This window comes from Platalea leucorodia (genome assembly GCF_965183815.1).
Source record: "Platalea leucorodia genome assembly, chromosome: 9".
Classification (NCBI taxonomy): domain Eukaryota; kingdom Metazoa; phylum Chordata; class Aves; order Pelecaniformes; family Threskiornithidae; genus Platalea; species Platalea leucorodia.
The window spans coordinates 30,178,250-30,191,318 of record NC_138831.1 but is presented as its reverse complement, the minus strand read 5'-3'; the positions used below and the strand labels follow the sequence as shown (position 1 = coordinate 30,191,318).

The 13,069-nt window shown below is 51.4% G+C and overlaps 2 protein-coding genes across 2 annotated transcripts; both read left to right on the top strand.

Moving 5' to 3' along the window:
* Positions 1-755: 755 nt before the first annotated feature.
* Positions 756-1,406, top strand: RPP25 (ribonuclease P/MRP subunit p25; the record flags this gene model as incomplete). The annotated part of the gene is made up of 1 exon (XM_082322743.1): positions 756-1,406. The coding sequence occupies one exon, from the start codon at positions 756-758 to the stop codon at positions 1,404-1,406; it is 651 nt and encodes a 216-aa protein (XP_082178869.1).
* Positions 1,407-4,444: 3,038 nt separating this feature from the next.
* On the top strand, positions 4,445-12,731 carry COX5A (cytochrome c oxidase subunit 5A). The gene is made up of 5 exons (XM_082322775.1): positions 4,445-4,633; positions 8,362-8,478; positions 9,633-9,754; positions 11,130-11,252; positions 12,569-12,731. Exons 1-4 carry the CDS (start codon positions 4,552-4,554, stop codon positions 11,241-11,243), a joined length of 435 nt encoding a protein of 144 aa, XP_082178901.1. The 5' UTR covers positions 4,445-4,551; the 3' UTR covers positions 11,244-11,252; positions 12,569-12,731.
* The last annotated feature ends 338 nt before the right edge of the window (positions 12,732-13,069 follow it).

Genomic DNA, 13,069 nt, shown 5'->3' with positions numbered 1-13,069 from the left:
TGACATTTGTAGTTAGCAGTTGGCGTCCTTGAGCGGAACAAGCACCGAGAGAAGGGACCAGGTTCTCTTTAAGGGGGCAGGACTCCGGGAGCATCATGAAGGCAAGAGTGAGCTTCTCCCTCTGCCTTCCACCTTCCCCTCCTTCCCCTCCTTCCCCTCCTTCCCCTCCTTCCCTTCCCTTCCCTGCCTGCTGCTTCCCTGCCTGCATGCTCCCAGCCGGGGACCTGGGCTCCCTGCCCTCCCCTTCGCCTTCCCCGGCTCTCGGTGCTGGGCAGGGATGAAGGCAGGAGCTGGGTGCTGGGATGGGAGGCTGAGCGAGGGGAGGAGGAGGAGGAGGGGAGGAAGGGGAGGGAGAGGGGGAGGATCTGCTAATTACACAGAACAGCTCTGGAGGCTGCTGAAGTCCAGAATGAAGCAAAGAGCAGCAGAAGCGAGTGCTGCAGTGGGAGCGGAGGAGCCCAAGCATCACCAAGAACCAAAGCCAGCCGTTGTCCCTGCTGGGAGTGACCGGGGGCACCCAGGGGATCCTGCAGCCCCATACCCCGCAGGGGACAGCCTCTGGCACAGCCACCGAGCCTGCTGCCGGCTCCTCCGCAGCCAGCCCCGGGCAAGGAGAGGGGAAGGGGCTGGTGGTCCCGGGGATGCAGGGTTAAACTCAGCCCTCCTGCGGGCTGGGCTGGAGGGCAGTGGAGTCAGCCCTGCCATGGTCCCGGGGGGCTAGGAGCCCAAGCAGATCCATCGGGAAGGGGTGAAGGATGGCTGCTGAAGGAGGGGGAGCCAAGCCTGTCACCCAGTCTAGGATGGAGAACTTCCGAAAGGTGAGGACCTCGGAGGAGGAGAGCCCCTTGCCCTTCCCTGACCTGCCCCCAGACGTGGTGGAGATGAAAGTGAAGGAGGGCAGCAAGATCAGGAACCTGATGAACTTCGCCATGGCCCAGATGGAGCTGAAGGGCAGCCGGCAGATCGTCTTCAGCGGTTGCGGCAAGGCAGTCACCAAGACCATCACCTGCGTGGAGATCATGAAGCGGAAGCTGGGAGGTCTGCACCAGGTCACCAAGGTGCGCTATAAAACCTTGCTGGAGGTCTGGGAGAACCAGGACCCACTGCCCGGTGGCCCAGCGCAGAACCTGACCGTCCACAAGAACGTCCCCTCCATCTGCATCCTCCTCTCTCGAGACCCCCTGGATCCCAACCAGACGGGCTACCAGCCCCCGGAGCCCTGCCACGGGCTGGGGACGCAGCTTGGCGAGGCAGGAGAAGACACGTCCAGCTCCTCCACCAAGGGGCTGAAGCGGCCCCTGCCACCTCCCCACGAGGAGCTGCTGACCAAGAAGTTGCAGGTACAGGTACCCGGCAGCCCGAGGGGCTCAGGGTCCACGGACCGCCAGCTGGACCACCACCACTGACCCCACCACCTCCCGCCCCAACCAGCCATACGCTGGGTATATAGGCAGGGATACGCTCTCTATATAGGCAGCAGATTGTATGCTGGAGAAACTCCGGGGTTTTTAGCTGCTTTGTTGTGGATAAAGGCAGTGCCGTGCTTGCCCAGGGTCACCGGTGTGCTGCAGGCTCCCCCTGACACGCTGCCGCGGCTCCAGGTGACCCCTGTGCATGGGGGCTTGCTGCTGGGGGGGTACCACGTCTCCAGATTTGGGGTGAGGGATAAAGGGTTATGTCCTGAAGGGGGGGGACGACACACAATGTGTTGGGGGGAGCTGCTGACCCTGCATTCGGCCACCCAGAGGCAATGCCACCACCAGCCACATTTCTGCAGTGACTCCCACGGAGCCAGAGCACCCGTTGCCTTTTGCCGAGGGGTGCCCGGACCAGCGACGGCGGCTGCACATCATCGCTCCCCATTATGATGTCTCAGCCATCAGGAGAGATGGTTTTGCCCCAAGCCCATTGAAGTAATACCTTCATTATCAAACCGCTGCAATTATGCCCGGCGAGGAGCTGTCAGGTTTATTAATGCCGGGCTCAGCGCCCCACAGCGCCGTGATTCATCCCGAATAAAACACACAAACAAGCAGACGGGTCGCTCCATCCCCGCACCCATGGAGTCGAGCACTGCGCTGCCTGCCTGCGGGACAGCAGAAGAAAATAAAACAACCCTTCTTTTTCTTCCCACATCAGATATTCAGGTCTTTGCTCTCCCGGAGGTGTTCGTAGGGTCTGGAGCTGGGGTGAAGCCCCGATGTCGGGAGCCAGGGGCAGTGGGTGGGTTGTTGTCGTGGCTGGGTGCAGTGTCTGGTGCAGGACGGGGAGGTTTCGGGGTCGTGGGCTTGGCTGCAGGGCCCTTGCCGCGGGCTGGGTCCCTGGGAAAGCCCTTCGGAACAAAATCCTTGCTTCTTTCAGGGGGTACAAGAGCACAAATGGAAAATAAAAGCTCTTTAGAAATAGTTGAAATATGTCTATGGGAAAATGAGGGAATAGTCTTGGCTGCCGACCACGGCACAGTGAGGGTGGGACTGTTGCTGCCGCTGAGCCAGGACAAGGGGATCCCGGCCAAACCCTGTCCCAAGGGATTGGGACCAGTTTCTCCTACGTGTCCTGGCAGCAGCCTGGCCCCCGCCGGCACGGCAGAGCCTGGCAAAGCCCCCGTGCCAGCCCCCCCCGGCCGGCACAGCGGGGAGCGGGGCGATGCGGGGAGGGCAGGGGACGTGTTATGGGAGCCAAGCAAGCCCCGATCCACCTGGTTCCCCTTGCCCCAGCCCAGGCGGCCCCCGGGGGCACTGCGGGATGAATTAAATCACTATTAATGAGCGTACCCTTCCCGAAAGCCATCCAGGAGGGATGCTCCGGCTGCAGCTGCGTTATCTCCCTGCCTCGCTCCCGCTCTCCGGGGATGGCAAGCATCCCTGCTTTTGTCAAGGGCTTGCTTGGCAAGCGTTTTGCTTGGCTGGGAGCGGGAATGAAAGGAGATGAGGGGAGCGAGGAGGAGGAGGAAGCAGGGGGCTGTTTTGTTTGGGGATGACCTTGTTATCTCCTGCAGCAGGCAGCTGCTCCTCCGGGCCCGAGGCTTGCGCTTATCTGCCCTGCCGCAGATTGATTCACTTCACTTATCTGCCACCATGTAGTTGAATATTAATTTCCAATTGTTATTTTTTTATGATTTTTTTTTTGTGAGTTTGGGGCTGGGAAAGCTTTGGGCTCCATCCCACCCCGTGACCACTCTTGCCAGCCTCCTATCCCCAGGGCAGACACCATTCACGTTCAACCCTCTGCCCCGCAGATGAGGGGAGCACCGGCCATGGGCTCCTACCCCAAATGTACTAAAAATCACGCTAATAAATAAAACCCCATGTAAACGGTCTGATCAGTGCCGAAAGACTGCCACGGCCACGCAGCTGAGAACTAACAGCCCTTCACCTTCCTGCCCCTGCCCCGCTGTTGCCATCTCACATTGCTCCTAGCAAGGAAAAACAGGAAAAAAAGATCAGTCATTTCTCCATATTATTTTGTTAATGTGCAAAATTATTTTTAATTGATTTTCTGTGCAGGCAATTTCCAATCTTGGAAGCAACAGGAGCTTGGGGATTTTACACTCCTCGCTTTGTTGGCTGCAGACCAAGGATTTCCTGCATGAGAAAATGGTTAAAAAAAAAAAAAAAGACTGTAACCCAAAATATGAAGCATTTAAAATAGCATGATGGCATCTGGCTCTACAGGGCTCTAAGGGGACATGGCGAGCAAAATTATCATTATGATCTTGTGCTGCACTGCTGAGGAACAGCCCCAGGCACCTGCAAAGAGCAATTTTCGGGGGGATTTGTGAGCCCAGTGGCATCCCTCATGGTGGCCAGGTCAGCCCTACCCTCCTGCTGGCACATGGGGCACCAGCGGCTGAAGGCAGCACCCTGCGGCCAGGGTGTACGTGGTTTGGGGACAAGGACATGACGGGGGCTGCCATGGGTGCCAGGCCTGGCCCTGGGGCAGAGCCACAGAAACCCTCGGAGAGCTGCTGGGTACTGTGCTGCCACAGCCAGGCTGGGTCCCATTTTCCCCCTCGCTCACTGGGAAGAAGTCAGGCAATTTTCCCTTGCCGGAGTTGGTGGCAAGCAGTGGTCACAAGCAGGGACAGGGAAGGGCCCCCTTGCTTCCCTGTGGCCCCAACCCATGAGCGGACACGCATGGGAGCCCACACCGGGGCCATGCCCGCATGAGCTCGGTTAACGGGGCCGCCAGGCCGCACACCAGCGGCCGAGCAGACACCCCAACCCCTAAGACGCCTCAAGGGCTGCCGCTACGGCCTTTTACGAGGCGGGAGAGGCCGACAGCCAGCCACCACCCACCCCCGCCCCGTCCCCGCCACAAAATGGCGGCCGGCACCGCCCCGCGGGCGACGCGCTAAGCCCCGCCCCCTGCAGCCTTCGCGCCGTCAGCCGCGGCGCGCTGTGTCCCTGCGGCGCCGCCGTAGCCGCGCCGCCGCCGCCTCCCTCCCCCCTCCCTCCCCGCCCGTCCGCCTGCCCGCCCGCAGCGCGCGCGGTCCGGTGCCAGGAGCGAGCGGCGCGCGCCCCCGCTGCCCGGTGCTGCCTCCCCGCCGCCATGCTGGCCGCCGCCGCGCTCCTCCGCCGCTGCGCCGCCTCCGGCCTCCGCGCCGCCGTCCGCCGGCCCGCTGGCCCCGCAGGTGAGCGGCCGCCCGCCCGCGTCCTTCCCGCCTGCCCCGCCCGCCCGCCCCGGTTCGGCACGGCCCGGCCCGGCCCCGAGGGACCCGGCCTCGGCGGGTGGGAGGCGGCGGGGCCCGGCCGGCGGCGCCGTGTCCTTGTAATGACCCGGCGGCGGCACTCGAGGGCAGGCCGCGCCTGCGGCCTAGTGCGCGCCGCCTCCGCCGGGCCCGCCCGCTGCCCCTCTCCCGCCGCCCCCGCTGACCCCCCGCCGTTACCGGCCCCGTCGCCTCCAAGGGGGCGCCGGGCCCCTTCCCGGGGGCTGTAGCGGGGGGGCCGGCCGCGCCCTCCCCGGGCCTCCCTCGAAGGTGACATTGACGGAGGTCGGCGGTGGCACCCGCAGCCGGGCCCCGGCGCCGGCGGCGATCGGGGCAGGCCAGCCCTGCTCCCGCTCCTGGCCTCCTCTCGCTTTCCCTATTAACACCCTCATTAATAGGAAGAGGAACAAAAGCAGCCACAGACAGTGCGGCGTGAATGCTGACCGGGGAACCGGCTCTAAAATACCGAGACTGCAGGGAAGACGGTGCCTGTGCATCTCAATTAATAGCTAATTAACAGACAGCGATCATGTTTAAAACGCTTGGAAACCTGTGTGTGCCTCTCCTGTCGCACACGTGAATGAAACAGTTGCCGTAGGGAGTGGATTGCTGCATTTTTTAGAAATGCAAAGTAATAAGTGGTGGTCGTTCTGTTTGCATGCTGGGATTTCTCGGGTACTTTTTAAAAACCTTTTCTTTTTTTAAATCCATTAAAATTCCTTGCCCGCAGTGCCTTTGTGCTGGACGCCAGCTGCTCCTCCACGCCTTTGCTAACGAGCAACCTCCATGTTCTTCTTTTTCCAAGGTCTTGTATTACAAATGCCCAGCTTAACACTTCTGACCCGATTTGCCTTTGCTGGCGGCCTTGGGGGTTTGTGTTTTGGCAGATCTAATGCACTGGGTTTATCTCGCGAGCCCGTGCTCTGCTGTTCTCCCTGTGGGTTTAGGTTTACATTATGTAATGCAGCAAAATGTTCTATGTGTAATGCACGTGCACCCCGGGGCTGTTGTTGCCAGTCTGGCCTTTTTCAGTAAATTAGTGTTCCTCTTGATGCATGTTTGTCTTCCGTGCTCATTAACAGGGAAAGCTGACAAATTCTGGCACTCAAGGAAGATTTAACACGTTTTTGTGTAATGTTAGATGATTTTAGGCTTCTCAGACTCCTGAAGCTTTTGAAGTTCTCTTGAAAATGTGCTTCTGCAAACATATGTGCCCTTTGCCTCTTGAGTTGGGAATCTCCACAGGGATGCGTTGGCATGGTTTGACTGTCACACACACATCGTGTGTGACGGTGACCTTGATGGACCCCACCTGAAATGCGAGGCACCCGGCTGGCTCCTGCGGCGCTTCTGCTTTGCCGGGGTGGCTCACAGAGGCTGGTCTCCAGTATATGCTTCCAGTCCAGTATGTAGACGTAAATGGTAGTATGGAAAACAAAGGGTGGCAAAGAAACATAGCAGCAATCGAAAAATGCCTCCTGGAAGTCCAGAGTTCAAATTCTTGTGGTCTTTTTTTATTTTTCTTCGGGATCCTTTTAGTCTAACCAAGTTGTTCCTTTGTTTAAGGAATGGTTTTGCTGAGCGCTCAGTGAAAAGAGACTTTAGTTTTTTGACTTAAAGATGTAATTCGAGAGCTTTAGTCTAGGCTTTTCTCAAACTGAGATTTGCTACTTCTCTGTAGGATTTGCTTTGTGTTTAGGAAAAAAGTGTTCTCCCCTAAACGGCCAGCATCTGAGGGCTTTTCAGCCGTGTCCTCTCACTCCCTGCCTGGGCGCAGGAGCATTTACAGAGGAGTGCCCTTGCTCTGAGCTCAGCTGTGCATGTGATTTATTGGAAAAAGCAGGGTCAAAGATCTGTTTTGGAGCTGGGCAGAGGATGAGGAATCTTCCTATAGAATGGCAAAAGAGCGTTATAATTCTGGCTTGGCCTGTCATTTACTCTTTCCTTACCTAATTATGTAGATAAAACAAGGAAAAACATTTTCATGGCTTGGGAAGCATTGCATACACCAGAATTGCAGCTGAAATGTTGGACCATGTCAAATTCTGGTAACAATCTGGATTGCATCCTGATCGGGCTGTCATTTAATGAGACTAAAGATATTCCTTGAAATTGTTGTGGTTTGTTCCATTATGTTTTATGCAGAATTAGGATGCTGCTTCACAGTATGCTACTCGCTGTGATCTTCAAAGTAGAAAAATATATCTGGGAAGGATGCAAAAATGCAACCCGGTTTGGGGGTTTCTTCTGTTCAATAAAACTTTGTAGTTGGTTGGCGTGCATAGTTCATGCTAGGTTAAGAAAGAAAAAGCGGCTAGCTATATCTGACTTCCTCTGAAGTGGAGCTTCAGATTGGCAAGGTCATATCTGGTGTATGACCTCTCTGCAAGTATTAGCGGAGTGAAATTACCAGCGGGGAAAAGGAAGCAGTCCCTAGCCAGGCTGTGTGCTGCCAGTAAGGCGCTTGCAAAATGCTCAGACTTTGCAGGGAGGACCCAGGACAGCTCTGATGTGGGCGGAGCTGGCTGTACCCTAGGTTTTCATTCCTTTTGGAAAACTCTTCCAACCTTTGTGGATTGAAAAACAGACCAGCAAAAAAGCAATTTGTGATAGAGTAGTGTTGAGGGAAGAAATGAGTTTGTAATCATATCAACCTTATTTGCCCATTGGAGTACAATCCACTTTTGTGCTTTATTAATTATGAAATATTAATGCAATTACAACCTTGAGATCCAGGAGTTTTATCTTGGATAGACACAGAGACAGCAGTAATTTTGTTTTTTACTTCAACTCTTCAATAGCCTGTAATAGCTCTCGTCTCTTGTGCTCTTGAGAGCCTTTATAATTGGGCTCGGGTCATTTTGTGCAGATTCCCAAAAACACTTTGAAACAAGGCTTCATCAGCTCTGAACTCGTGGTGGAATCAAAGACCTGCAGCTCGTTGTTACTGAGTCATCCATCGCAGTCAGTCTGTTGGTTGGGAAATCTGCTTTTCCTGGATTACAAAATTGGTTATGGAGCAATTTCAGGAGTTGTCTACAGTGGGAAGTTACTCCAGAGTAAACCAGCATATTCGTCTTAAGTGGATAACAGTATAACTAATAGTATATAGGGGTTTATTTCTGGAAGGAATGCCACTGAAAAACTGATGCACATAGCTAAACTCACTGCACAGACAAGTCCTATGGTTTTGAGAAGGATTGAATGTGGGGAACAGAACAATTGGGCTCCTTCAGAGTGTCTGTTAATGAAGTACATGTATGTTATGTTTCTCTGGCTTGCTTGGCTCTCAGAAGAGGGAGGATTCCTGTATCTTATGGAAACAGTGCTCACAGAAAAACTTCACTTAAAGACTGGTTATCCAGAATTGTTTCTCTTGCATTTCCCCATCTCTCTTAAATAATCCTGCTCTCACCAAAGGATCTGGGAACACTTTGGAATTCTGATGTAAAACAGAAAATACACACTTTGCCACAAAACAAACAACAGATATTTAATAAGCGATATTCATCCAGAGCTTATCCAGGCTGAGGACTGATCTGGATTGACTAGTGAGTGAAATACATGTTTTATGGCTTTTGGTCTCTTGATCAGGACTAAAGTACACCTATTTTCTGTTTGCTCAAAGCCTTTTCCTTTCTTTTTGCATTCAGCTGTACTGCATGCCCGCTGCTACTCTCATGGGTCACAAGAATCAGATGAAGAATTTGATGCTCGCTGGGTGACATATTTCAACAAGCCAGATATTGATGCCTGGGAGCTCAGGAAAGGTATGTTGAATGAAAAGGGAAGATTAACATAGAGTAAATATAACTGCTCTGTAATAGTTTTGTGACCAGAAATAACAACTTATTTTTACTTCGCTCTTGGAAAGCAAAAATAGTTCAGTGTATAGATGTGATAGAGGCAAGAACCCACTGTTCTTGCAAACCATGAAAACTGGGAGTTTGGTGTAGGAGAGCAATCCTGTAAATACCCAGTCAGGGCAAGGCACTATGTGAGCCTTTCTTTATCGATTCTGAGTCATCTGGCCATGTGTGCCTGTGGTTGGCGTGCTGCTGTTTGCTCAGCTCTGAGCCTGTTGCAGCAGGTGAAGGTACCTCACCAACCAAACAAGCGGGTGGGAAGGAACCATGGCATGCAGAATGAGGGAGAGTGGGGGTACAAGGCAGTGGGAGTCCAGGCTTTGTAAATTTTAGTACCCCGGAATACACATTTTAACACCTGGGTAGGAAGGAGAGAAACATTTGCTCTGAGGAAAGTGTGTTTGAGCTCAACTGTTGCTTAGTGTCTAACCACACACATTTTTCTTTGGATTTTGACTTAATGGCTTGGCCATAACTCACTGTAGACTGTTTGTCTGGTTGTCTCCGGTTGTTATTTGCTGTGGAGTTGCCAGCTCCTGTTAAACTACCCCAATTAGGGCTTAAAAATGTGTTTGCATAACAGCCAGAGGGATCATTCCAGCATCACCTGGATGACTAGGTGTTGGCCTCTTCCCTTTGAAAGGAGACGAAGGGAATAGACAGCAGCTTGAGTTCTAGTTTCACTATACCTGTAGGAATTAAGTAATTTGGATTTCTTAATGATTCCATAACTGATATGGTGTGGTACAGGCAATGACTCCTTTTGGGAGCGTGGATGAAACTGGCCCACTGGGATTTCATGAAATCCACTTAAAATCTTAAAATCTACAGTAGTGAGCAACAGTGAGAGGGAAAAGAGCAAAAGAAAACCATTGGCCGTGTGTGTGTGTGTGTCTGCAAAATAGCAGTGAAAATTGTAATCGGCTTCTAATGGCGACTGGCGTTGTGGTTATACTTAATTCTTTCATGAGGTGGAGCAAAATAATGCTCAGCAGGTTCCTTTTGATAGCACGATGAGCTGATGCCAAGTTCCTGTTGGTGTTTACTTATATCCACAGGCATAAACACGCTTGTGGGTTATGACCTGGTTCCGGAACCAAAAATCATCGATGCAGCTCTGAGGGCATGCAGACGGTTAAATGACTTTGCCAGTGCTGTCCGCATCTTAGAAGTTGTAAAGGTGAGTGGAACAGCAGCCTAGGGTATAACTGCTGCATTTGCATTGCTGAGAGCCCAGCAGTGGAAGAGTTTTTCTTGGCTTACTGTTAGTGGTACAAAGGGAAACCACTATTTCCTGCTGCCAGCATCAATAGCTTCATTATGAACACGTGCTCGGTGGCTTGAAATAATTGTTTTGAGGCAAGAGTACTGAACAGCACAGCTTCACAAGTATAACATTCTTACTTTCATATTTTTCTTTCCTGATGCTGACTCTGGTGGGAAAGTCTTTAAGGATTTTTCTTCCTTTTTTTTTTAATAAGCGTTACTAGAAATATCTCAAGCAAAGGCAGCTTACTGGCCTCTTAAAGTACTGAATACTGAGCTGGATGGGAGCAGTAACTCGGGAAGCTGCATAGGCTTGAAAACCAACAGAAACCAGCACCTTGAAACCTGAGTCCAGCCTTCCCGTAACAGGGAGTTAAAACGGGTGGGAGTGGAGACAGTTCTTCTATTTCAGTCATAGAAGCTAGCAGCTATGCTCTTCCAACTGTTTTTTGCCACAACTGAGGAGGATTGGCGTGGAGGTCTTTGCTGCTAGCTGTTAAAGCCACTTGCTTCAAAGTCTACTCCACAATCAATTGCTTCGCAGTTCGCTATTTTTGCTTCCTGCGTTCTTCTGTAGAACTGAAACTCTTTCAGTGGTTTTAGAGATGTGAGACCAATAGAAGAATCTTTGTATGTTTTCCTTATCTCTTTTTCTTTTTTTCCTGTCCTTTTGTCCCCACCATCTAGGGGACAATTCAGCTGGGGACAAGCGTGTGCTCTTCCTGGAGCTCCACCTAAATATTACTCAAGGGGTGACATTTTTCCCCTGATTTCCAAGCAAGTTAAATTTTCTCCCAGGTCTGCCCAAAAGCTGATTTCATTTTTCCTGTTTTACTGATTGGTTATAATTTTCATTCCGTTTCCTAAGGTGTAAGCGGTCTTTGGGCTGGTTTGCAAAGCATCCCTTGTTCAAGGAGCTTGGCTTGGCCTTTAGTTTTGTGTGGTGTGACACACATGTCACGGGTCACATCAACCTTATGTTAAGCGAGGGAAGGGTGTCAAGTGTTAAGAATAATCTGCAAATCTCCCAACGGGGAGTTCAGCATTATTCTGGGGTGCTTTGCAGCTACGGTTGATTGGTAGGAGGACTTTCCAGTATAGCTGTATGCAAGCCTTGTTTACTTGACACACAGATGAAGCTGGGCTACGCTCTCCTGTCCTCAGGAGCAGTAGGTGGATCAGGCCACGGACCCTTTTGTGAACACACATCTCGATTGCAAACCTGGCCGGTGTACGGTGGACCTTGACAACGGCTTGCTGTCGAAATAACGCCATTCCTTTTCATCTAGGACAAGGCAGGACCTCACAAGGAAATCTATCCTTACGTTATCCAGGAACTTAGACCAACTTTGAGTGAACTGGGAATCTCCACTCCAGAGGAGCTGGGCTTGGACAAAGCATAAACCTTACCGGTAAGGGATGCGGTCACTGCCGAGGCTCCTGGCATGGGACTCCTGTACCCTAAAACTCTTGTGGCAAGACAGAGTCCTCTTCCTTGCCTTCATGGGTCTGTGAAAGGCTGTCAGGTTCAGGCTTGTAACATGATTCTCCAAAAATCTCTAGAATTATGGGTCTCCTAGAAAAGGTAGTAACCCTTTTCAAAGAAGGCTTAAAAAAAGAGCAGTGCAGGTGCTTGAGAAGGGATAGGGTGATTGGCAACCATACCCAACCTCCCAGAAATTTCTAGATAGCAGTTGCCGAGACAACAGGCATTGCAGCACTTCGTTTGCAGTGTCTCGACCTTTGCTCCTCATCAGCTTTTCTCCCAGAAACATTTTTAGCAAATGGCAGGATCATTTCCTCTGGAAATGCACAAACTTTTCATTTTATTGTCACAGCGTAGCCAATTTAGAAAACTGGGAGACACTAATTACTAGCTTATGCTAGAAAATGAGCCCCACTGATGGTAGTCACTGAACAACACTGAAGTTTCTTCCCATTACACTTAAAATAGCATCTTTTTTTGTAATTAAACACTAATGGGGGGGGGGGGGGGCTTGCTTACAGAATAAACAGATCAGCTGTAGCATAGCCAGAACTTAACTGCTCTGTGTGCAGGACACTCATGAGCCTCAGTAGATAATTTCAGGAGCAGTGCATGTAGTATTTCATCCTGATTGCAGTGGCCTCAAGTCTTGGGAAGCCACTTGTTTTACTGCCTTTTTAGAGCTGAACTTCTGAGCACTTTCTAAACTTGAAAACAACTATAACGAAGACATTTAGATGTACATCAAATGCCAGGCTCGTGCATGAACTGCAGCATATGAAGGCGTTGTTACTAAGCAGCAGCTTCTCTGGTTAATGAGGATCTGTCATTAAGTATAGGCAAGACCTAACATGCTATAATCCCAGACTAAAATGAAGCCCTAAATAAAAATCCTCATGGAAGTGAAGTTATGTAAAGGCAGTCTCTTAACTCAGTTCCTTCAGGAGATGGGCAGTGTCATGTTCCAGCCCTTTTCTTTTTTTAATATTATGCTTAGAATAGAGCTATCAGGTGTCAGGCTGCAGATAGTACTTCATTCTGGATCTTTAAGTCCCTCCCCTTCTTCTATCCCTGGGATATGAAGTTGGGAATGCAGTCATTGCATTTGGAAGCTGTGCATGGTTAAATTGGGCTTGGAGTGTAAAAGCAAGCAATGAAAATAACACGTTTGAGACCCCATGGAAACTTTGTGGAGATAATGGGCTGCTGCTTTAATGGCTTTTCTGTTCTTTTCTGTTCCAGGTGCATTACTCAAGCATTTTACTGATGCTACCTGATCGTACACAGTCGCCTGGAGACACAAATGTTAAAATATTACCTTATTTGAAATAACTTCTTCCTTTATTGAGTCACAATGTATGTGATGTGAAGTTGGACCTAATAAAGGAAAAACTGGTTTGACTGATGTAGTAGCGGTGGCTTGTGTGATTATTTCGCTTAGCTTTTATGGGGAAAAGGAAGAAACAAACTGTAATCTGCTTTCCCAAGAGAGTACGTGTAAGAGCTTGTGAATCATTCTCTGCTTGGCAGAGCGTGTGTCCTAGCTCCGGCTTCGGGAAGGGCAAGGTAAGGACCTCGCTGGAGGGCACGGTGACCCGCTCCTGCGCCCAGCTTGGGGGACTTGCGAAACTCGCCCGGCCCTCGGAGCAGTAATTCCCTTCTGATGAGGTCGGGGCTTAACGAAGCCTCCGAGGTGGGTGGGAGGCTCCCGTTTGCAAGGGGCGTGCTCTCTGGTGGCTAGCA